General features: G+C 33.3%; 2 protein-coding genes across 2 annotated transcripts; one reads left to right on the top strand and one right to left on the bottom strand.

Annotated features, from left to right (window-relative positions):
- Positions 1 to 1,053: 1,053 nt before the first annotated feature.
- LOC143049752 (uncharacterized) lies at positions 1,054 to 8,417 on the top strand. The gene is made up of 2 exons (XM_076223463.1): positions 1,054 to 1,143; positions 6,193 to 8,417. The coding sequence occupies exon 2, from the start codon at positions 6,244 to 6,246 to the stop codon at positions 8,218 to 8,220; it is 1,977 nt and encodes a 658-aa protein (XP_076079578.1). The 5' UTR covers positions 1,054 to 1,143; positions 6,193 to 6,243; the 3' UTR covers positions 8,221 to 8,417.
- Positions 8,418 to 12,421: 4,004 nt separating this feature from the next.
- On the bottom strand, positions 12,422 to 24,851 carry LOC143049750 (ammonium transporter Rh type A-like). The gene is made up of 10 exons (XM_076223461.1): positions 24,630 to 24,851; positions 20,537 to 20,729; positions 19,796 to 19,946; positions 18,960 to 19,104; positions 18,306 to 18,469; positions 17,606 to 17,743; positions 16,518 to 16,651; positions 14,983 to 15,164; positions 13,225 to 13,378; positions 12,422 to 12,616 (listed from the first exon to the last, which is right to left on the bottom strand). The coding sequence occupies exons 1-10, from the start codon at positions 24,769 to 24,771 to the stop codon at positions 12,604 to 12,606; spliced, it is 1,416 nt and encodes a 471-aa protein (XP_076079576.1). The 5' UTR covers positions 24,772 to 24,851; the 3' UTR covers positions 12,422 to 12,603.
- Positions 24,852 to 26,792: the final 1,941 nt, after the last annotated feature.

Raw genomic sequence — 26,792 nt, 5'->3', positions numbered from 1 at the left:
ACCGCTGCGAGTTACAAATAAAAACTGAGGTGACCTCGAATGAAAAAAATAAAAAGCCAAAATAAAGTACGAAATTGAGCATTGTGGACCAAAAATTCCTAAACGTTTTGCCGAACATAGGTTCGGTAATCTTTTTATGAGGTAGAAAAGCCATAGTATTTCAAAAATTAAAGTTTTGTAAACTGTTCATTTATAATCATAACCTCTCAGGTCAGATGTGACTCTGTATATCTTTTGTATTTTTGTAATGTCCAGTAATACTTGAATTGTCATTTCACATGTGAGGTCTTCTTCACGCACATTCATATTTGTGGTTAGTAGTTCTTAATTGTTTGTAGTAGTGGATCTCGAAGGTAATTCCACGCTTCACATTCTGTAAGCAAATGTTCTAATGTCTTAATGAATCCACAGTATTTACATACTGAAATTCTAAACTTTTCTTCTTCATGTTGTTATTATTGATATATAAAAAGCCAAACCACAAAAATACCTAACTCCGAGGAAAATTCAAAATGGAAAGTCCCTTCTCAAATGGCAAAATCAAAAGTTAAAACACATTAAAGGAATGGATAAAAAACTGCCATATTTCTGACTTGGTGCAGACAGTTTCTTATGTAGGTAGTATTACGTCCCAGTACCATTACTAAAGTGATGAGGTTGTTGCTTTGCTTTTATATTGAATATTACTTTGTTGCTAAGTATTTTTAATAATTACTATTGTATTGTATATGATTATATTTTTTTTATTTTGTACAAGTTGGGTTTTATGCTTTGGGTTATCAAGTTAACACAACTGCCGTTATTGTCGTTGCTAACTTAAATAGTCTAGTCCCACATTTGTTTCGTCAATTAACTAGTGAGGTAAAAGTCACGTAGTTTAATGGTAAACTCAGATGCATTGATATGACAAAGATTGAGTGTTGTCTAAAGCTACTTATTTTAACTTTCTAATTACTTCAAATAGGTTTTCAATTTTCCGAAAGTATCAAATGACCTCAGACAAAAATATCCATATTTTTATGTTATCTCAGTCGTCAAGATTAAACTTGTTACATTTACCTCATATGTCATACACATCGATTGCATGTATTGTGGACGTGATCATTTATAATATTTTGTAAATGTGCATCATTGTATTAAAAGGTAAGAAAAATAAGGTTTATTTTATTAATTTTTATTAATTTTACGAATGTTGTTATCTTTTTTTTTTTTATCAGAAGACATTTTATCGCTGTCAAGTGACATCTAAAACATAGTAGGGGGACGACCATTTGATTTTCGGAGGGGGAGGGGGGCAGGAGGATTTTGAAAATAAAATAACTCAGCAGGTCTAATCGAAAGTATGAGATGGCACCAGATTCTTCATAAATTCATCTTATTTCCCCAAAAAATCGGGAGACACTTCCCAATTTTTTAAACAATGAAAGTAAAGTTTATTTATGGTTTCATTTAACTTGAGGTATATTGTCCCAGGAAACCTTACCTCACTTTTATTTTAACAGGGCCGGAATTACATTGAGGCAAATGCCTCATATAGGAAATTTCAAAACCAAACGCTTGCCTTATATCAAATTGCGTTCACGGCGAGTGCCTTGTAACAAGCATGCAAGTTCTATTTTCCCTAAGACGTAGCCCTGATTTTTCGGGATCAATGTTCCTTATTTATTTGTCTTTTGTTCATTGATTGCCCTTCTGTATTCTGTTAGTGTTACATTCTTTTGTGTAATCTAGTAACTTTGTTATGAACTTGATCATGAGTTTAAGAAAAAAACAGCAGTCACAGACTTGACTATGTGAATAGTTATCAAAGGTACCAGGATTATGATTTAATACGCCAGACGCGCGTTTCGTCTACATAAGACTCATCAGTGACGCTCAGATCAAAATAAGTATAGAGCCAAAAAGGTAAAAAGTTGAAGATAAGAAAATCCTTAGTTTTTCGAAAAATTAAAAGTTTTGTAACAGGAAATTTATAAAAATGACCATATAATTGATATTCATGTCAACACCGAAGTGCTGACCAATGGGCTGGTGATACCCTTGGGGACGAAACGTCCACCAGCAGTGGCATCGACCCAGTGGTGTAAATAGATATCCCTTTCGATTTCATCCGTCACCGGAAAAAACTCGTCAATTATGCGCGCTGATGACGTCATTTACCATATAGAGGGGGTCGCCTGTATCCCTGCACTATTTGCGTTCATCGAGCGTCTTAGCGATCGTCCTTGTGCAGGATAAACTAGAAATAATGATTGTTCTGTAGGTACTTAATGACAATTCCCTAATGACATCAATGCTGATTGTCAATTTTGAAAATTCAATTTGCCGAATATTTCGTACAATATAGACTTATAGTTTTCCAACCACTCGCTCAACATTGGAATGGAAGTGACGACGCCCCTAAACGCACAAATGACGTTCACTTTTTTTGACGGATATGCATCGAACTCGAAAGTTGTCTATTCCATTTTTGCTTTATCATGAAAATTGGTCTTTTGATGTTGTCCCTAGAAAATTAAGTCTTACACTGAATTTATACATTTTGCTTTGAGACCAAAATATTGTCAACAAATTATTAAAACAAAACTTGCATTTTCAGATTATGAAAGGGTCTTTGGAACACCCAGAAAGCATGATTTTGCATCATTTGTTCTATAGCTTCTTGGCTTTCAGTGGCTCCAAAACCCTTAAATTTTTTTTTATAGATGTATAATTTCATACACATACAAACAAAAAACCAGAAGTTTAATTTTTTTTATACGTCGGTTACAACAGACGTGAATATAGATATTAATACTCCCTTAACTTGAAACTGTGAATCGTCGAAGTTTAGATATGTTACCTATGGCCATGTTATTACAGGGGACCTCAATATCGTCCAGGACAGAGAGGTTAAAAACTTTTTGAAAAAGGACCCAAATATCGTCCTCCATCTAAAATAGATTGGAAAGAGTGTCGTCAAGTCACCAAAGATGCTCTTTCCTCGTTTTGTAAAAAGTGGTGTAAACGAGAAAAATCTGATAAAAAATCTCTTGATTCTTATTTAAATAAATGTATGAATGCGGTAGAATATCACAGTTTGAAAATAATTTAGAAGTAAATAATAGAGTACATAATACACCTATTTCCAGAATAAGAAATACACTTCAAGAACTTTAAAAGCGTTTTTGTGTTTGTACCGGCCGACAAAGCAGCCAACAATGTGGTGGTGGTATGCCGTAAATACTACACGGACGTTCATAAGAATGAAATTTTAAATTCACTTACATTCAAGTCCATCCGCTCCACAGAGAGTCATATAGTAAACAAACATATCACAACCACATCAAAGCTTAAGGCTTCTTCTGAACATTTGAAGGTTCCCTACTATGTATTGGCTACCTAAACTACACAAAAAACCATTTAAATATCGTTTCATCTCGGCCTCTAGTAAGTGTTCTACAACTAATCTTTCAGTGCTCTTATAATAACTAGTTCATTAACTACTATTAAAGAGCTTATCATAAATATTGTAATAAAATATATGAACATAGTGGTATAAACCATTTTTGGAGTGTTAAAAATTCTTTGGATGTTTTAGATAAATTACGTGCTTTTGATGGTCCTTTTGATTCTGTTGACAGTTTTGATTTTTCTACTCTTTACACTACACTTTCACACTATCTTATTAAATCAAAGTTGTCCTATTTAATTAAATGGTCGTTTGGTAAAGCTGAATGCAAATATATTTGCTGCAACTCATTTAAAGCCTTCTTCTCTAATGAGAAAGGTAAATATGCTAGATATACTTACTGGAGGTGTGATGAGATGATTGAAGCTGTTAATTTTCTCCTTGATAATATTTATGTACGTTTCGGCAACAAAGTTTATCGACAGGTTGTAGGTATCCCCATGGACACTAATTGTGCCCTTTTAATAGCAGTCTTGTTTTTGTACTGTTACGAATCACAGTTCATGACTAAACTCAGTAAAGACCCAGAAATTGCATTTAATTGATAAATTCAACAACGCTTACCGTTATCTTGATGATATTTTTTCGTTAAATAATCAAGAATTTTCTCAATATACTGCGGAAATTAGATGGTGATGTTCCTTTGGCATCATCTTACGGTGTTTATATTTCACAACTTGTTCGCTATGCCCGTGTCTGTTGTGACGTTTTTGATTTTAACGAACGCAACCTATGTATTACTGGTAAATTATTAAACCAGGGATATCGTTACCATGAATTACTTAAAACCTCTACTAAATGTTTCCATAGATATAAAGATTTGGTTTTGAAGTTTGGTTGTACCTGTAGAAAGCTAATTTCAAACGGGATAGCACATCCTCATTTTTACGGAAATGTTGTTAACCGTGCCCGGAAATTTAGAAATGATCCATGTAAACTTGTCGCTCCTTTAAATAAACTTATTTTAAAAGGTTACCTATTCAACACTGTAATAAGATCATTGAATATTGTTTTATTGGTATAAATATTGATTTTGTTATCAGTAAATTAAAGGCTAACTAAATATTACTAGTATGTTATATGCATATACATATTCATGGATCTTCAATCTGTCGATACCTGTAACTTGGCATTGCACAAGGTCATGTTTTTCTCTGGCTATTTATGACGTCTTTACACTATATCCATTGTATGTTGGATGTGTACGGATTGATAGTTTAGTCTTAGTTGCATGATGTTTTTATTAGTTGTTAGTGGCTTTGAACTAGCTGTCAGATAACTGATAGTACTCTCAGATCTGTTCATTGTGTCTTTATGTGTCGGGATTTATAAGTACCGGGCCATGTCCACTTGTATGTTTGTCCATCTGATGAGTTAAGCCTTTTTCAACTGATCTTTATAGTTCGTTCTTATGTTATACTGTTATACCACTGTCCTAGGTTAGGGGGAGGGTTGGAATCCCGCTAACATGTTTAACCCTGTCGCATTATTTAGGTATGTGCCTGTCCCAAGTCAGATGAAAGAGAGTTAGATTGTATGTACTCTAAAAGATCTTTGGAATTTTTAAGTATCCACATCTGATTCACGCCCCCTCTAGAATAGGCAGTTTCACAATAACTTTTAAGCCCGTCTTTGATTGCTGATAAAATAGATGTTAATAATTTAGAAAGAGGTTTCGTGGAGCACTTGGAAGACCCAGCAATATACCGTTGTTTGTAAGGACACTTATGTAGTTTAGGTATCCAATACAGTGATGGTAGATCCAGTTCTTCATCTTTGGTTGAAATTCCAAAGGAACACAGAACAGACCTATGATTATCCAGGATTTCCTCTTTGGTAAGTGTCGTGAGGGTATATGTTGAGTTTCCAAGTGAATTGTCAATACCTAATTCGTTTATCAAGCAGTTAATGTAATGTGTTTTACATACAAAAACGATGTTGTTTTGGGCTTTATCTGCGGGGACAACAACATATTTGTCATGGAGGTAGGATAGGTGTTTTGCAACATTTGGGTCTTTAAAGATTGACGTAGCATGGGCATTGATAGACCCATTCAGTTTCTACAAATAAGGTCGACATGATCGAAATGGCTAATTGACCCCTTACAGAGTTATTGCCTTTTATAGTCAGTTTTTAACAAATTTCATAAATTTTCTAAATTTTTCTAAATTTTTCTAAAATATTTTTCACTCGTACTACTGGGCCAACTTCATTACAGATAGAGAGAATTGTAAGCCGCAATAATGGTTAGTAAAGTAAGATCTGCAAGCACATCAACACCAAAACACAATTTTGTCATGAATCCATATGTGTCCCTTTTTAATTATGCACATAGACCAAGATAAACGACACAGGCTCTTTAGAGCCTCTAGTTTTTTCCCGTGAAATCTTTGTTTCTCCAAAACTGTCCAAAGACATTAGTAAAAAACAAAGTTTTTGTCAAATTTTATAGAAAACACGAGAGAAAAAGAGAATAAAGAAGAGACAGAAGAAGAGAAAAAATGAGGAAATGAAAAAGAGATTTTGTCAAATTAATTTTCAACCGTTTACACTAGGTTTTAAATAGCTATAAACATCCTAAATAATTGTCCATCTTGTACAAAGTTTGAATTTCTATTTAATCATGCTATTAAAGCTATATAACCCTATAAGTAATAGAGCATGACTGTATATCTGCATAGTCAAACGGCCAAAGCTTGCAAATTCATATTAACAAGTGCATATTTATTTTCATTTTACAGCATGCCTATAAAAAAGGAAATACACTAAAGCGATAACAAAAAAATCATCAAATGTCAAAGTCAGATAGAATAAAATCACTTAAATTTTACGCATATCTGTGTCAGAAAGTGGGATCAGAAGAAATAGTAAAGTCAAGGCGGTTGATATATACTATAGGAGATATAGCCATGGATAATAATTATCCCCGCATAAGCAGTGGTAGTAAAGGGGAAGGACTAAATTTTAAAGGCAGTGACACCGATGTTATGTTTATAGAACCTGATTTTAGAGTATACGAATCAATGAGTGATGTTACTGATCGTTGGGGAGTGGCACTTCTCATGGACACCGACGAAACGCCACCATGTTTCACATACCTCAATATGTTACCTAAATATGGCGTATCGTTTGTGTTTACTGAACAAATGCGAGAACAAAGAAATGGTAAGATGCTGCTCTCAAGCGAACTTTTCAAAATACATCATTTAAGACATTTAGTATTAACAAAACCTATGTTAAATAATATTCATGGTCCATGTATATCGGATGATTTAGAACAGAATGATATTGCATATTGCATCAAATGTGATAAATGGATATCACAAGCGCAACCATGGATCAGCAGACCACGTACAGAATGGCCACCACCTGATCTTATTTCACAAATAATATCATTAGGCGTCTTATTTGTTCCTATTGGTTGCAAAGGATCCATTAATGAAAATTTTGAATGGAGGATATCGTTTTCAGTTGCAGAAAAGATGCTGATATTTTCCTTCTGTCATACCCAGTTACTGTGCTATGCTTTATTGAAAATCTTGTTGAAAGAAATAATAGAGAAGTTACCAGGTTTAAAAGGGTTATTGTGCTCATATTTCTTAAAAACTCTAATGTTTTGGATATCTGAAGAATTGGATCTGTCTGTTTGGCGACCAGACAACATTATTCCTTGTTTTATTGCATGCCTACAGAAATTGTTATACTGTGTAGAGTATTCAACACTATTACACTATTTTATTCCTAACAATAACCTTTTCTATTCTCGGTTCGACATAAGTAACAAAAGGAAATTAGTCGGTCTTCTTCGGAATTTATACCAGCAAGGCATTCAATGTTTTTCATCTTCAGTAACTCTCCATGATTATCCTATTTCTTCATGTAATATGAGAAGGCAATTAAGCCCAAAAACGATATTGGCACAAGAAACAATTCATCTTTTTTCCTCCGGAAGAGCAATAGGAAATATTAACAGATTGATGAAAAACATTTTGCATCATTCTAAAAGTTGTCTGTCGAGAAGCATATTTAACTTATTTTTTGCAGATGCACACCATTTTGTATCTGAGATACCAAATATGCATTGCAGATCAACCAACAAACAAAAATACTTCAAATATAAACATTATCTTAGTCAATTACTTATTGGTGTTAATTCAGATGCAATATCAGGATGGTTGGTGTTAGCAACATTCTTCTATAGTCATAAACATTATCTAGAAGCATTGATTATAACAGAGCATGTCTTGTCAAAGTTCACAGACAAAACTTTTTTGGTTCCGGTGGAAACATCTTTTGAAATCGTTGTATTTCATGAATTACATGATAATGTTATGGAATTGATGAAACATGAAAAAACAATCACCATAGTAAAAGCATTAACAAATCTTGACATCAACCTCGATTCCAAATCATTGGCGATTTTACCAGAACTACAACAGGACGCCCAGGACCCTTTTATGGTATATACTTGCAAACCAATGGCACATTTTATTCGCTTTCTGAGCTATTACTATCTTGAAAATGTTGATTCATACGAAAATGCATTTATGAGACTATTACGGGAATTCATCGATAACATGAATTACAAGCAAACCGTTTCTGAGCGTAAGGCAAAAATGCTCAAGTTATTTCATACAATGTACTTCCTGGGAATTTCTGCACAGATGATGGGAAAATTGGATTTGGCAAAAAAATTCTTTCGGAATGTAGCAATATGCGATATCTTTAATTTGACTTCTGCAGCATCCAGACTGTCGAAACTCATTTGAAATTATTTGTTTCAAAGTCATTATAAGGATAATGAGTTACCTACTTAAAGCGTGGGATAAGAATAAACAATTGATTTGATAAACATTATTTCACTATATATGAAAAGTTTTCACGATTGAAAAATCAGGTAATCACAGTTTGGCGACATTTTATTGTTAAAGCTAGATCACAAAATAAAAATCGAGTGATGTTCTTACCCAATATGTCCTTTTTTAATAGATGGAGACGGTTTTTTTCTAATTCTCGTATCATATTGTCCTGTAATAAACCTCAGTCTGATATATGTCGTGTACATTTTATTATTTTGTACAGGTTATTACGTGTACAAAAATTTTGTAAGAGTAATTACTTGTATGATGCCATCATACAAGTAATTACTTGTACAAATGCAATTGTACCAGTAATTACTTTAACAATTTTTGTTGAGAAAAAGATAATAATTTAAGCTAAACAGCGTGTTGCCACATACAGACTAATGGTGCAAAGTGACAAAGTAGTAAAAAGCAAAAATAAAATAAAACCCTTCTACCATTTATTTTCAAATATATATCTTGATAAAAAGTAGTAAATGTAATATCATATATTGGAAACAAAAGTAAAGCATAATAAATCATATTCATGTAGTTGCTGCATTATATACTCTTTTTAATACTGAAACTGAAAATTTTCCAAAAAGATGCCTGAATAAAAAATAATTGCTGGTTAAAAATGGAACGTGCCAATATTAAGTCTTTTTCAGATATTGTCTCATTTGACTTATATCTCAAAAATTACAACAGTGCAAAACTGAAAGGGAGTTAAAGTGATACTGAATGGGTCATGATCTATCTGTTATGAAAATTTTAAACAAGTTCGAACAGCCATTTTTAGGTTATTATTACTATTTTTTGCAGTTTTGATTTATGTATTATCTCTAATATAATGATAGAAAGAGAGAAAGCGCAATTGACAAAATTATTCAGCAAAGTAATATCTGCAAATCATTTGAGGTCAAACTGATATTAAAAAGAGCATTTCTGGATTTGTTGCTCATAAGAGCCTGATATCGCTCGCAAGTAATATCAGTTTGACCTCAAATGATTTGCAGATATTACTTTGCTAAATTTTTTCTATACTGTTTTCCATCTTTACACTTTAGTTTTTACATTTTTTTTTTAAGTTTTGCTTATATATTTGTTATACAAAAAGTACAAACATGTTGAAAGTTCATACCTTTAGGTTTTAGTCATAAATTATTTCTTTAAAGGAAAACGGTTTGTTGAGAACATCAAATAGGCAAAGCTAGAATAATGATTTGTAAAAGTTAATATATTTTTTCTGTAAAAATTGTACGTCTAGTAATTATTTGTACAATTGTATTTGTACAAGTAATAACTTGTATGATGGCTTCATACAAGTAATTACTTGAAAAATTGTATTTGTACAAATAATAACTTGTATGATGGCTTCATACAAGTAATTACTTGTATAAAATGTTTGTACAAGTAATAACCTATACAAAATAATCACATGTACACGACATATATACGGTTAAACGGTCAATTCCCGTTCGAATGGTTTTACATATGACATTTTTTGGGGCCCTTTATAGCATGCTGTTCGATGTGAGCCAAGGCTCCGTGTTGACCTATATTGGTTTACTTTTACAAAGGAGAGTTGTCTCATTGGCACTCATACCACATTTTCTTATATCTAATTTATTATAAACAAAAACAGAAATGCATTGTATTATATCAATTGATGCAGTTAAATTGTCCTAAGGGGAACACGATTTCGCTTGCTCTCACTGTAGCTAATGGTAAATTTGAAAGAAATCAATATTTGCAAGGATTGTTAATAAATTAAAACTGTTATGATACGCCTGATTCCAACGAATGTCAAGGGTGATGTTTTTTATTATTAGACAAAGTGAAGAAAGAAAAAAGAATTAAAATTGTTCTTTTTCAAATTTGGACGTTTCAAACAAAGTTAAACTTAAATTGATTGGTCTATAATTTTTGTCATTTTTTACCTGTTTTTTACTATTCAACCGTTTCGTTTCTTATACATCATTGGCTTTCAAATATTCGGCTTTAAAAATTCCTCGTTTTGTTGAATCCAGCTAAACGCTTCAAAAGTTATTTCTACTGGTTATTTTTTAAGACAACATATATGGTCTTAACAAATAGAAAGATATCAGTTTATTCGTGGTATTCACACAACGTGTAAATTCCATCTCTGGCGTTTATTGATCATATGGCATTTAACACTTCATATAAATGCAAAATAATAGCAAGTATACAAAAACACAAAATCGATGTATCCCTCAATGCTGTGTAAACGAAATTCAAAATATTTTTTCCCGCTTTGCCACTAGTGGATACGTATTTGTGTACCCTTCTTGATAACCTGAGATCACCAATGAATTTAGTATGGTTTGTGTCGCTCAATCTTTAGATTTATGTACAGTGCAACCTGAAAAAAAATAGATCCTTTGTCTAAACTTTTGTTGAAAGTATTTGACGATAACCGGGTTTACTATCTATTCTTCCAAATATCAAGTTAAAAACACATTTATTGCTTCGCGTGTCTTAAAATTTAGACGTCACATAGGAAGAAATTTTGTCGTTTAATGTTTATACAAAACAATTCTATAGTTTCACATGGGCAATATTGGCATACAAGGTTAAAAAATCAAAAGTATGTTAGAATTAGTTTAAGAAATAGACCGAGATTTGAAATTGTCCAGAAGTTCTTTAGAATTTATAAGAATCCAAAAAGAAGTTTCATAAGTCAATATCAAGTTTTCGTGTTTATATCAAGATACATTCTACGGTAAGAAAATGTGAACTATATATGGTTCAGAAATGATTGTAGGATGCAATGTTGTCTATTCATTTGACCTTGAGATCATTTTATGATCTTTTATGGTTCATATGCTTAATTCATGTTAAATTTTTGTTATAAGGTCTGATTCGCAGATGTTTTAAACACGATGTTAACTGTACATATCTGTCTTGCAGGGTTCGTTTGACCATGACCTCATTTACATAGATAATTTATAATGCTAACTGTATAGATTGTCAATATGAATCAAATCATGACGTGTAAAGCAGGTGAAACATTACAGCTTGTGACTCATTTTGGTGTTCTGTGGATTTACTTATTTTCATTGGTATCGATTTCTTTGGATTGAGGAAATCTAGCATTTTCGTGGATATTTGATTTCGTGGTTTTGTTAGTGACGGCATACAGAGCCTATGGAAAATTTGTAATTCGTTGTACATTTGAATTCGTGGTTTACTTATTCCCAAGAAACCCACGAGCATTTGTATCCAACGAATTAAATGAATCAACAGTATATTATATTTAGATATTTTGAAGGAAACTTGCACCTTGCTCTGTAATATTTGAAACATTTGTTAGAATCAAGTATTGTTTCAGAATGAATTACGTTTAAATTAATACACTTCATTCAATCAATAGAACTACATTGTATTTCAACAAAAAAAAAGTCCGATCTTAAGATAATGGTATCTTGGTTTAGTAATATATGATAAAGGTAGAATTGTACTTTGCAAACAGGCAAGTGCAGCTCTGAAATCTGCATATCGCAGTTATTGGTCTACCAATATGTAAACAAAAATACGGTTTAAGTGATTTGTAAGTAAATGAAAATCAGATATAGTTATAGAATTGGCACACAAGTACAATGAATGTGTTGACGGTGTGATCAAAACTCATCAAAATTAGAATTAAAGGAAAATGGACGACGCAATGACCAAAGCAAACAAAAAACGTTAAGACATGCTCACAAGTGACAACGTAATGGATTAAAGATTTAGAAGCTCAGGAAACCCACACCCCACCATGGTGAGCCCTTTGAGACCGGACGTTTTAGCAGTCCTACTCTACCACTAACAGTCACTGTGAGACTTGTTTTTCTATATAAACGGCCATAAATGATGATGGTGCCCAGAAATCTTTCAATGTGAGGAACAAGGAAATTGCTCCGGAATATTGAACACACTTTTTTTTCAGCGAGAGCTGCTAGAATTCTAATACATAAATACTAGAATGCAATATAGAATTTATCTCCTTAAGAAGGAATTTCAATTTTTTTGAAAGACATCAAGACTCGCATTGCACCAGCTTGAACGCAAAATACGAAGTTAATTGTAGCTAAGTAGTACTGGTCATTCCTGTAGTAAATAAAAGAAGTTCAATTGTTGTATACAACAGTATTCACTATATTCAACATAAGACATTCAATAGCAATCAAGAAAAAAGCACACTATTTAAGAAATGTTTTTGTCTCCAATTTCCATTTTACACAGTAATGCAGTACGTCACAACTGAAACCACCTTTAGTGTACTAGCTTTCTGTTTGCTTGCATATTCCATTATATTAAAGGTCTGAAAGTGAAAATATAAGTATAACATCATTTTATAACATAAATATATACCAAATGATGCAGGAAATGCTTACCATGATTCATTATCATTCGGTAGATATTAATTTTGTCGGTACAGGTGAACCATGATTTTAAATGTTCAGCGAATTATAAATTTGTATAGGCTTTGTATGTAAAGATTGGCAAAACTACGAAATCAAGTATCCACGAACATGCAAGCGTTTACCAAGCCACAAAAATTGATACCTACGAAAATAAATGAATCCACATGTTTGGATGGTGAGTTCATTGATTTATTGAACTGAATTTTTCGTATGTATACATGCTTTTTTTGTTTAAATATTACAATTTTAATTTCAACATTTGTACTACACACATGTATATATACTAAATGTTTCAAAATTACATGAATGCAAAATATATCTATGTGTTGACAACTTGTGCTTTGGAATTGTAATTTGTTCAAGGTAAATTTTAGGCGTGTTTCTAGCAGCCATCTGCCCCCAAAATGTCACAGCATGGATTAAAAGTACGAACGAGACATTATACACATGATTATATTCTAAATTCAATAAATTGCTCCAAATCAAACTAGCAATTGATACATACGTTCTTGGATCATCACTGCTATTGATATAATTCCTCTCGCCATTTGTAATAACGCCTGATGGGTAACCTTCTGCAGATATGTTCCAATGTACTCGGTCGTCAAACAACGAATCCCCATCAGGTCTGTCACAAACCGGAAGTTTCAAAATAAAACCTATAAAACAGATACTAGAAAAAGTATAAACGACCAAAAGGAAGAAGATAAAATTATTTACATTATCAAGTACTATTGAGTTTGATTAGAATAAAAGCTTACCATAGTCAAACGTAAAGTATCATAATAATTGTTCTAATAACCAAGGCCAAAATATATTCGGATTTCCTGTCTCCTGTAGGCCACAAAACATTCTTGTTTCCGGCCTCCTGAACGCTAAATTATATTCTGGTTTCGAGGCTCCAGAAGGCCATAATACATTCTTGTTTCCGGCCTCCTGAACGCTAAATTATATTCTGGTTTCGAGCCTCCAGAAGGCCATAATACATTCTTGTTTCCGGCACCCTAAACGCTAAATTATATTCTGGTTTCGAGCCTCCAAAAGGCCATAATACATTCTTGTTTCAGGCCTCCTGAATGCTAAATAATATTCTGGTTTCGAGCCTCCAGAAGGCCATAATACATTCTTGTTTCCGGCCTCCTGAACGCTAAATTATATTCTGGTTTCGAGCCTCAAGAAGGCTATAATACATTCTTGTTTCCGGAACCCTAAACGTTAAATTATATTCTGGTTTCGAGCCTCCAGAAGGTTATAATACATTCTCTTTTCCGGCCTCCTGAACGCTAAAGTATATTCTGGTTTCGAGCCTGCAGAAGGCCATAATACATTCTTGTTTCCGGCCTCCAGAACGCTAAATCATATTCCGGTTTCACGCCTCCAGAAGGTTATAATACATTCTTGTTTCCGGCCTCCAGAACGCTAAATCATATTCCGGTTTCACGCCTCCAGAAGGTTATAATACATTCTTGTTTCCGGCACCCTAAACAATAAACTATTTTCTGGTTTTGAGCCCCCAGAAGGTTATAATACATTCTTTTTTGCGGCCTCCTGGACGCTATATTATATTCTTGTTTCGAGCCTCCGAAGGCCATTATACATTCTTGTGTCCGGCCTCCTGAACGCTAAATCATATTCCGGTTTCACGCCTCCAGCAGCCAAAATATATACTTGTTTTTGCCTCTCCTGTACGCTAAAATATATTCTTGTGTCCTGCCTCCTGAAGGCCAAAAATATATTTTAGTGTCCTGCCCTAACTGACAAAAAATGAGATTGGTATATGTTTTTTATATAATAGTTTACATAAGACTCTGTAATACGATAAAAGCTTCAATTCATAGTAATGTTCGTTATGAAATTTTGTATATGAAGGTGGGCTTTTAACATAAATTTGATATTTTGGCCTAATTCGTCGAATGTTTAAAAACATGTAGAATCTATTCGGCATATATAATATTCAAACTCATTAAGTTGTATGCAATACAGTTGAAAATCGACATGGGGAATATGTCAAAGTAACAACAACCCGACCAATGAGCAGAAAACAGCAGAAAGCCATAAATTTGTCTTCAACACAGCGAGGAATCACGCACCCTGAAGCGGGATTCGCCTGACCCTAAAACATGTGTACTAGTTCAGGAAAATAGAAGTCATACTTAACTCCAAAACATATAAATTAACAAAAATAAAACTGTTTATCAAAGCGTTGATTAATGTGTATAATATGGCGTATAATTGATCTACATATAATGTTTAAATGCTGTACCTGTGATTGTCCCGCCTATCAAGGCAATAGCTAACGTGATTATTAAAGCAACCATCTGGTACCCTCCTTGTTCCACCCCACTCCTGCCTAGCCCTGGTTCCCATGTCGAATTCGTGTTATGGTAATGTTTGTACTCGGCGCTGTTGAATGCAGGTGCTCGGCCGTGAAAAATTACAAATACACTGTACAAAAGAAAACAGTTCATTTGAAGTCAAATGCATTAGTAGTGGTGAGTATTTTTCTCGCCAGCATCGAACTGTGGAATACGGGACATAGGGATGTTATAAATCCAGCAGCGTCAGCTGATCAAATTGAATGCAAGATGATGACTGAGTGATTGCAAACCTGATTTCCCTGCATGAAAATCATTTGCAAAACTGGACCCGTACAGGATCAAATAAAACAAAAATGTTGTAGGGTTTAAAAACGGAAAGGTCAAAATCGATCTAAGACTCATTATCGCTACCCAAAGTTCTACATTCATTAATGATAAAAGCTAAAATAGCTAAAATCGATCTTGACCTTCACAAAATCACAGGAATCTATATATATATAAATTTGACAAGATTCCGTCATAAGGTTTCAAGGTATTACACAGACAACGCTTTAAATATCACTTTGCGATACTTTAAGGTCTACAACTACCAATTAAACATGATAGAAATTTAACATTCCATCTGTTGTCTTTCAAAATTATGTTTCATAATAATATAACTCATTATCTTACCTATTTTAATTTTAGTTTCTTGTGTACAATTTGGAAATTAGTATGGCATTCATTATCACTGAACTAGTATATATTTGTTTAGGGGCCAGCTGAAGGACGCCTCCGGGTGCGGGAATTTCTCGCTACATTGAAGACCTGTTGGTGACCTTCTGCTGTTGTTTTTTTCTATGGTCGGGTTGTTGTCTCTTTGGCACATTCCCCATTTCCATTCTCAATTTTATCCTATACATTTCCAGGAATATGATTGGTTAAAAGCGTCCGCGTGCAAACCGTGTATATTTGATATTAGGTTAGTAGGGAGGCGGGGCTTATCTAATACACGGTAAGTAGTGGAGTTACGTCCCTTTATATTCCTTATTAGGTAAGAAGGGGGCGGGGCTTCTTTCATACACGGTTAGTAATGGTGTTATGTCCCTTTATAAAAAACAAAACGGTACTGAGAAAAAAATCTTAAAAGTTCCAACAGGCGAAGAAATTGATGATTAAGATTGATATAAATTCATAAAACACATTTAAACCTTACAAGTCGTTATTGTTGGCGTCTGTTTTTGTAAGATCAATGGAAGTATTTTCTTAGTGCTAACAGTATTGAAGACTTGCTCATTTTGAGAATCACTAGTCTTAATTTCACGCGTTAAGATAGTCGGTAAGATAAATTCGTTACATAGTGTGCTAGTGACGTAATACGGTATATATGGGGTCAGTTAATTCCATATGGGGATTCGAGCTTCGCTCTCGTCCCATATGGAATTTACTGACCCCATATATACCGTATTCGGTCACTAGCACACTATGTAACTAATAATACCTGTCGCTCCATTTTTCATATGAAGACAGAGCTGCCAATACTGCACTAGCGATGCCTGCAAGAACCCCTGGCATACCATGTAGATTATGTACACCACACGTGTCATGAAGCTTGATTTTAGATGACAAACAAGGCTGAAAAACAAATTATAAGTGTCTTTATACACGTTCAAATAATCAAGATTAAAAGCTCGGTTTTATTAGGTTCTTTGTAATACTTCAGTCAATTGATAGTCCCTCAGGGACGAACTGAGACAGATTTCAAAGAGACATACTGATAATATAAAAGAACTTTTTTTTGTACTGAGCACCCCTCTATTACTGTTTACAATCTAAAACAATTAATGATTAAGTATCCTTACTTAAAACTGATAACTGAGGCTCCGTCTTGATCGATCTAGAGGTATATCAGCTTCAGCATAATTTCTGATATCAATCTAAAACCGATAGTCGCGATAAGTTCAGTGTTGCCGAGCACACGATAACTATTAGCTTTAAGCTCCCTATGCATTGACAGACATATCAGTTTCTTGTCGAATCTAACTTACTGCAAACAATATAATATCGGAATCCGATCATAGGAGTCATGTTAAACAACTATTAACTAGAGCATCATGTTGATCTGGAGGCAAACAAGCTTCCTGTCGACTAAAGTAGATTATAAATATTAATCTAAAATCGATAGTTGATAACAGTGCTACCACTTAACTGATAACATATGATATCACCCACGGTGATTGAAAGGCTTGCCAGCTTCTTATTGAATTTTTGGTACTTGCTGTAAAATAAAATATCTAAAACTGATAGTCGTGAAGTGTCTCACATACCAGCTTCCTGTTGACTTTATACTACTGGTTCATGTCAACAATCTAAAACCAAATGTCGTAATGGTCCAGCAAAACAATTTAGAACTAGAGCTCTACATAGATTGAAAGGCATATCTATTTTTTTCATCAGCATCCTGTTTACATTTAAGAGTAACAGCAGTCTATATTTAAAGAGACAGGTCGGACTAACGATTATAAGTGCTCCCCATAGATTGAGAGTCATGCCATTTTCCTCCTTTTTCCTGATGATTTTTATACTTACTGTTATCAATCTAAACCCGATAGTTGATAATAGTCCTGCCAAACAACCAATAACTAGGGCTCCCCAAGGATGCAAAGGCATACCAGCTGTTGATCCTACAGCTACCCCTCCAGCAAGTGTTGCATTCTGTATATGAACCTACATTGTAAACACAAACATTGCCGATAATTTGATGGAAGCTCATATGATCGTTATATACTTTTTCAGTTCAGTTGCAATTTGTTTGTCGATTGATGTACAGTACTGCTTGTTGACGGCGGGTGCCACACGACGGGTACCACATGTGGAGCAGGATCTGCTTACCCTTCCGGAGCACCTGAGATCACCCCTATTTTTTGGTGGAGTTCGTGTTGTTTATTCTTTAGTTTTCTATGTTGTGTCGTGTGTACTATTGTTTGTCTGTTTGTCCTTTTCATTTTTAGCCATTGCGTTGTCAGTTTGTTTTCGATTTATGAGTTTGACTGTCCCTCTGGTATCTTTCGTCTCTCTTTGACATTAGACGTAAACCAAGTTAATGTCAACAAACCAACCAACCATTTATATGATCACAAAAAAGCAAACAAAAAGATGGAGATTTAAAGATTTTAGTCCATGCAATATACACGTTCTTTTTTTTCAAATTATCAGTTAAACTTTCAAAATTGGTCAACACGTTTATCTATTGAATGAAAGGAAATCATGAGTCCGTGTTTACACTTACCATTTCTAATTTCCCATTTTTATCAACTATTGACGATACTGCAAAGGTTATAATAGTGCAGGCAACCAACGACAAATAAGTATTTATTACAGCCCGGTACTGTTCTCCACCGGAAGCAGCTCCTCCATTAAAACTTGGCCAATACAACCACAGAAATATGGTTCCTGTTAAATCAAAAAAAGAAATAATATATCTGTTCTTTAAACCTGGAATTAAAGTATTCACAAACGTTATTTGATATAGCATTAACAAGCGAGAGCGAAAATGCTGTTTTATGTGTCTTTTTGGTATTAAGTTCTATAAACCTTTTTTACTATAATGAGTTTGAAAAAACTGATAATTTACCTGCAACATGTAGTACTCCTTCAGTACTTTACAATGAATGAACTTTTGGTATACAATAATGTTTTATTTTTTACATTAATCTTTACTTCAAGTTTAAATTCACTGTTTAGTTTTGTGTTTATTATAACCGTTTCTGTGGTGTAATCATGGCTGTCATGGAAGTTTGTACAAATTATGAATTGTAAAATGAGACAACCTTATAATAGTCAAATAATTTGGAATTTTATGCAACACTTTCAGTACTTTATTTGTTTTCAGTTCATCAAAATTAAAGCGTTAAAATATAAAATTGTCAATAAATATGGTTACCTATCATGGAAAATAGATCAGAATGGTAAACTGTCCCTTCATTTTGATGTTCGTCCAGATTGTTACTGTATAATACTCTTGCTACCGCAAGCCCAAAATAAGCACCAAAAGCGTGAATAAAAATAGATTCACCAAGATCAACTACCTAAAATATAATTACAAAATAGATCATATTCAAATTTTATGTGGTTACTTATAAGAAATAACACCTACTATATGACCAAAAGTACTCTCGCTAACGCTAATACTAAATTGGTTCCGAATGCACGCCCGAACAAACTAGATTCTTCTCATGTATTTGTTTGGTTGTAATACATTTTTTTTAAATTCATTTCTTTATCTTTTTCAATTTTTGAACTTAAATATTATCAGACTCGGATTTAGTTAAATTCATTGTATTTAAAGGGGCATTAGCTACGAGATATAAACTTAAAATATGACATTTTTTTTCATTCATTAATGAAAGTGATAAAATAAAATAATAATTCGCTTTTATCAGATAATTTGGATCCATTTTGTCAAAATAAGCTAAGAAACACTACTTTCAAGTGAATAATTTGACCTCATTGAATCCATAATCTTGTGACCTTCACTGTAACCGGTTACCCCTTAGGTGGAGATGGAAATAGGCGAATTATAAAAAGTGTGAAAATATGTTTACTTTTATGCATAAATCCACTTAATTGCTTGATATCACTTAACTTTACTTTTCTACCAACGCAATATTTCCGAAGATCGCGAATTAATAGATATATCTTGTGACCAAACATGTACGCGTTCAACATTTTTTACGAAAACAAAAACAAAATTATATGCTTGACTACATTTGAACTTACATTTAAGAGTTGAAGGCCAATATGTTCATTGAGTTGTGACAATACAACTTCTATCACAGCCATTATAAGTAGTTGTAAAGCACTCGTTTTACCAAGAACAGCCCCAAACGAAATAAGGACCGTGGCTGCTGCAAAGTCAGCCGTCAGCATACTGTAAAAATATAATACAAAATAATGTGTTCAGTAGTTGTCGTTTGTTTGTGTGGTTCATAGTTGTTTGTTGTTTCTCATTTTTTTATATATATATTCAAGACCGTTGGTTTTCCTGTGAATTGTTTTACATACATTGTAGGTCATTTTGGGCCCTTTAAATAATTATAACTTGCTGTTCAGCAGTGTGTTGGAGACCGTTTTTTTAACATATAATGTGCTGTCTCATTGGCATTCATACCACATCATATTTGTTCAAAGTATATTGTATCATTCATGAACTTTCTTATAATGAATCCATGATATCTGTTCTGACAAATATTCTATACACTTTATTCAGTGAGGACATTCTAGGAGACATAATATTACATAATATTTCTTCCACTTGCTATTTATATTGTGATGGAATATTTTTTTCATGTGCTGATCACGTGCATGCCAGTTTCGAGGGGTCCACTGTTTATGTTCCCCACACCTTTTCAAAGTGACTGGATCCGCGTCCACCTGCATAAAATCCTGTTCCTTAGTGTTGTCACATTTACAAATTCATCAGATAAAGTATGATCTTAAATAATCTGTTTTACAACTTACTCACTTAGACCTATGCTGAATTTTCCGCCATGCAAGACGTTGCCATGAATAAAGCCTCTAACAATAAGGGCCCACTGGATAACAAATGATGCTAGGAGCAAGTTGATCCCGATTGCTGAGTAGCCATACCGCTTTAGGAACGTCATCAAAAACCCAAAACCAATAAATATCATTACATGCACATCCTGGAACACTGAAATAGAATTCAAATATAATCGAGTTTGTTCAAAGAAGAATGAAGAAAGAGTTGTCCCTATGCTGTGTGACCAAGGCCTAATTGTTTCCTTTGTTTATTACCTAAAAGACTATTGATTTGTTGTTGATGTTTAACACCCCTTGTAGCGCTTTAGGCAGTTTTTTTTTGGTAGAGTAAATAAGAGTATTAGGAGAGAACCGCTGACCTAAAAGGTTCGTTCAATTTTTAATTTTTTCTGATCAACTTATTTTTTCATTTAATAAAGAATTCGCCAGTATATGTAGTAATTTGGACGGTATTTTGGTTAATCTCATTCAAATGCTTTAAGTTTTTTCGTTTGATTGGTGTTCGGTTTAGTTTGTGTTTTTGTTTTTTCTCCTTTCTTTTCGTCACATCTCTTTCTTTTTTTTTTATTGATGTGTCTTATAACATAAAACACTTGTCCTAAATCAAATAACAGTATAACTAAATAAAAGTTGATTTTTACAATATTGAAGTGAATTCAGGAAAACTTCTTACATAAATGATCAGTTTTTCTGTGTTGTATTTTTTTTTATATATAAGACTTCAGGAGCCTGTAATGCAGTGGTTTTCGTTTGTTTATGTGTTACACATTTGTTTTTCGTTTATTTATTGTACATAAATTGGGCCGCCGTTAGTTTTCTCGTTTGAATTGTTAGACATTGTCATTTCGGGGTCTTTTTTAGCTGACCATGCGGTATGGGCTTTGTTCATAGTTGAAGGCCGTATGGTGACCTATAGTTGTTAATGTCTGTCATTTTGGTCTCTTGTGGACAGTTGTCTCATTGGCAATCATACCACATCTTCTTTTTTATATTCAACCATGCGATGTATATATCATATGTATAAACTATGTATGTTTGGCAATCTATGATTTTATTTGTGTAACTGAATTAATCTCTGTACTGAGATTGTGTATTCATTCATTTATTATATAATAATCTATATTTTGTTGATGTATCAAGTTATGCATACAGCCAATGTACTGGTACATAAACAAGGGGTGTTCAATTAATGATAATTGATATAGGAAGATGTGATATAAGTGTCAATGAGACAACTCTCCATCCAAGTAACAATTTATAAAAGTATTTTGTTTTAATTTTCAAGTAAACTTTCTACATGACGTACAGAAAAGGGTTAGGTAGTTCATCTTTCTGATCTGGACGGAGTTTTAAATTAAAAAAAAGTGAATAATGTACAAAAGTACAGAATAAAAGCCAATAATTAAAGATAGAAGACTAAAAGGCAAAACATAAAGAATTGAGAATAACTGGGTGTGGAATTATAAGATAACAGAGAGGCTTGTTTAGGGGGGGTATCAATATCCCATATCCCATTAAGTTTTTATCCCAATATCCGTATCCCTATAATGTTTACCCCTAATATCCCAATAAATATTTTTTACAAATATCCCATATCCCTAAAACTATTTTGAAATATCCCAAAAAATCATTATAAATTCATTCCCAAGCCCATTTTTTCCCTCATCATCACAACGTCAACAATTTTGACTCTGGGAAAACAAACTGTGTTAAAGGAAATTTTGTGCATACTTCTAGTGTTAAATAAGAATATACAATGTATGTGTCCAAAAGAAGAAGTGTTCCATCTTAGAGCCTTGTATAACAAGCTCTTATATGTGATGTTAAACGATAAATTTAGTGTAAGGGGTCTAATTTCAGACTTTTTTTTAATTGTTCAAACCGTGATGCATATGACTGTAAAATATAATTTTGCTAGCATTTTTCTTTCATTGATAAGAAACTTCATCCTATACGTTAACCTATGTTGGAAAGAATAGAAGGACGCAACCCTGTCTCTTGTCCAAGATTGCCCTGACATCCAACGGCTGTTTTGCCAGACAAGCTGGAATGTATAGGACGTCAGATCACGTCATATCAAAAAGTGGATATTTAGCATGCAAGTTCAATAACTCAAAATTTAACACAAGAAAGCTTTCTGCTAATGTACCTACATTACACTTAACTGTTGCAATATTTTTACCGCAGGCAAAATTTGCACAGCCCTTGTTTTGCAAAGAAATAAGACAACATTTGACTCTGTGATCTTGACCTTTATGAATTACATAGATCCCAATATTTTTGTTACTTTTTTTTTTTAATTTCCTTCCTCACAACACCAGTAATAGAAAGAAAATATATTAATGTACATTGATTATTTAGTAATTATTCGTTATTAACATAGTTTATACAGCGAAATATCTACTTTTTGATATGGGACGTGCTCTGACGTCCTTCGGCCTCAGCTTGTCTGGCAAAACAGCCGTTGCACATCAAAACAATCTGTGAAACGTGGAGATCTCTGAAGATCCTTGCCACGCCACGTAAAAAATAAGAGGTATAAAATATCATGTAATCATATAAAGCATCAAAACAAAGGAAAACATTGACAACAATAAGGCTTAACAAATCTAACAAAAATCTATGATTATTTCAAGAAAATTATCAATGCATATGAGCATATAATATAAAAAAAGATGTGGTATGATTGCCAATGAGACAACTCTTCACAAGAGACCACGTGACACAGAAATTAACAACTATAGGTCACCGTACGACCTTCAACAATGAGCAAAGCTCATACCTCATAGTTAGCTATAAAAAGACCTGAAATGACAAATGTAGAACAATTCAAACGAGAAAACTAACGGCCTAATTTATGTATAAAAAATGAACAAAAACAAATATGTAACACAGCAACAAACGACAACCACTGAATTAAAGACTCCTGACTTTGGACAGGCACATACATACAGAATGTGGCGAGGCTAAACATGTTAGCGGGATCCCAACCCTCCCCTTAACCTGGGACAGTGGTGTAACAGTACAAAATAAGAACGAACTATACTAATCAGTTGAAAAAAGCTTAACTCATCAGATGGATACAAATAGAAATACATCTAACAAAAACAGAGAGTGGACGTGACCGAGTACTTGTACATCCCATCAACAAAAAGACACTAAGTACAGATCTGAGAGTACTTGCAGTTACTGACAGCTAGTTGAAAGCCAATTACAACTAATAAAAAGTAATGCATCTGAGACTAAATTATCAATCATTACACATCCAACATCCAATGGCACGGTAAACAACATCTTCGTAAAAATGAGGATGTGCTATCCCGTTTGAAATAAATTTTTCACAGGTAGAACCAAACTTCAAAACCAAATCTAGAATTTAGTAAAGATTTTAAGTGATTTGTGGTAACTAAATCCCTGACTTAATATTATTTACCAGTAATTATTATACATAGATTTCGTTCATAAAAATCCAAATCGTTACAAAAGACACGGACATAGCGGAGGTGTTGTGATATACAAACACTGTACGATAGTGCCAAAGGAATATCACCATCCAAAAAAGGAAAATTAACAATAAGGAACGAAGTATGGAAAGCAAAACAAATACTTTTAAAATTATCAGTACATATGAGCATATAAATATCGAAAATAGATCAATACTTTTCGCTTGGGTTTGGATGACTTTTAAATAAAACGACCATTAACTCAATTAAAATCAACAAAGCACTAAAATTAACTTTAATATTAAACTTTTTGGGGCAATTTTATCAAGTGAGATGTAAATATTTCTGTACTTAACTTTTAAATTCCACTTATTTTTTTTCATGTTAAAACTTCAATATCCTTATAAATGCATCAATATCCCATATCCCATTTACTTTTAGGACAAATATCCCGTATCCCTAAAATTAAAATGGCAAATATCCCGTATCCCAATATACCCTATACAAGCCTCAACAGAGGAAATGGTCTAAAATAATAATAAAAAAATAGAGAAATGAATCCCAACATACAGACCTTCATATTTGCCATAATTATCCTCGACACTTACTTGGATACATTGCTGTGACGGGAGTTTTTCCACTTCTTGACTTTGCTTGTGCTGGTTCTTCATACTCAGCCAAAAGTCCAAAAATAATCACAAATATAATTTGACATGATATCAATAAAAATGAAAACTTTAACTTAGCCATGCTAATATATTTTATCTTCCTCTTTATTCCACCAAAGACGAGTTCCTAAACTAAAGCAATTCAGAAAGCAGAAGATACAAAACCCGCGACGATAATGTTCTTTCCTACAGCTTCAAATAAAGTACAAAGCACTGTATTATATTTTCCCTTGTCCTTGAAATGTACATTAAAGTAACAATAAAAAAAAAACACTTTTGATGATAAAAATCAGATATGGGTATATCGTCACGCTTCTGTGCCTTATATATGTCAATAATGTTAATATCAACAACTAATAATGCACTGTGACCTTACTATCTATGACATAAATGAGATACTAGTTGATTAACTGGACCACAGGTATATCATAACAGTTACACTGACATGGTTTTATACAGTTTGCAGGTCACTCTAAGTAAGATCTGCATATAAGTTAAATTGACAACATAAGGAGTTATTGCTCTTTAAAGTCAATTTTCACAATTTTTCGTATTTTTTTTTACTCTTTAAATTTACAAAAATCTTCTCCGCTTAATCTACTGAGCCAAATAGAATTATACTAAGCCGCAATTTCAATATAAAGGTATTGATTGAAAAATGTATCCGATGACCCGCTCTTCTAACCGACATTGCGGCCTTTGCTTAAAATAGAACATACAGATTTACTATAGAAGTCTATGGGAAAATTGTTAAAATACTTTTATTTATTGTTTTAAATTCCGAACTTCAATATTGTTGATCAGATGTTTCATTCAAATTACACGTAGTTTATGTTTCAAACATGAACCATTGTCTACTAGTAAAATGTTATGGTCATGACTAACATAAGTCATCAAACTTTAAAACTCAGTGACACAAACCTGTAATTGCTTGCATCCACCTCATCTGAGCTTTGGAAGATAGTTCTCTCATTGGCACTTATAACATAACTGCGAGCTGTATGTTTCCAATATTAAGGCGTCGGTTGACAAAATAACTACGATTGACATACTTGGGTAGAATTGCTACGGATGATTCCAACAACAAAATTAGGCGTGTGATACACCGTTGTGTAGAAAAATCAATTTAGATTTACGGCAGACAAGTGCCTGTGTAAAGACATATATTTTTTTTCTATCTAAGGTTTGTTGTCCTCTCTACGGAGTACTAAGCTTCCTTCACCAGTAAAACTGAATAATTTTGAAGATATTACACATATTTTATTTCAAATTGCAGTAGTATTGGTCATTTTTGTCATGACAAGCATAGTGTTTGATGAATTTAGAATAAAGATAAATTCTTTAATTCTTTGTTTAACGCCACTTTCAACAGTATTGTGCTGAGAGGGGGGGTCTGTGCTTTTTCGTGGCTGTAAATTTTAATTGGTCGAGGAAGATGGAATACCCAGAAAGAATCACCTTTGGTAAAAAAAAATTGACAATGATTGGAGTCGAGTACACCTGCATCGTGCGGGGTTCGAATTCCCAACCTTTAATGTTGTTTGACAACTTAGACCCCTGGGCCACCGTGGTAATTATCATAGAAACTTTATAAAAATCTTAATTTTGACGGATGTTTAAATGTTTTAAATTTGTAATTCAGACGGCACTGTTCACACATATAGACTACAATTATTATGATATTTCATTTTTACTGCACCAGATGTGCAGTTCGACAATTTATGTCTTTACATGTATGCCAAACTAATTCAAAATCCAGAACCGATATTAAGTTTTCTCATTGTTAAATATATTGATGGTCGTTATGTGTGAAATAGTAGGTTACATACTTCTGTTAGTGGAAAGTTTTGTCATTGGCAATGATATCACATCTCCTTATTTTTTTTATATTACAAGGTATAATGTTTTGACATTCAACGACTGAGAATATACAATAAATAAACGACGAACAAAGAGGGTGTGACGCCCGTTAACATGTTTAAACAATGTTAAACCCGCCACATTCTGTATGTGCCTGTTCCAAGTAAGGAGCCTGTATAACAGTGAGTGTCGTTTGTTTCTGTGTATCATATTTGATTTTGTTCATTATAATGTACCGAAATG

The sequence above is a fragment of the Mytilus galloprovincialis genome, chromosome 10 (genome assembly GCF_965363235.1).
Source record: "Mytilus galloprovincialis chromosome 10, xbMytGall1.hap1.1, whole genome shotgun sequence".
NCBI lineage: Eukaryota > Metazoa > Mollusca > Bivalvia > Mytilida > Mytilidae > Mytilus > Mytilus galloprovincialis.
This window is presented reverse-complemented; position numbering and strand designations above follow the sequence as displayed.

Coding starts and splice junctions, on each gene's coding strand:
- LOC143049750 (XM_076223461.1), bottom strand. CDS start 24,771: ATGGCTAAGTTAAAGTTTTCATTTTTATTGATATCATGTCAAATTATA. Junction 20,730..24,629: donor CGTCACAGCAATGTATCCAA/GTAAGTGTCGAG, acceptor ATTCTATTTCAG/TGTTCCAGGATGTGCATGTA. Junction 17,744..18,305: donor AAAATGGGAAATTAGAAATG/GTAAGTGTAAAC, acceptor TTTACAATGTAG/GTTCATATACAGAATGCAAC.
- LOC143049752 (XM_076223463.1), top strand. CDS start 6,244: ATGTCAAAGTCAGATAGAATAAAATCACTTAAATTTTACGCATATCTG.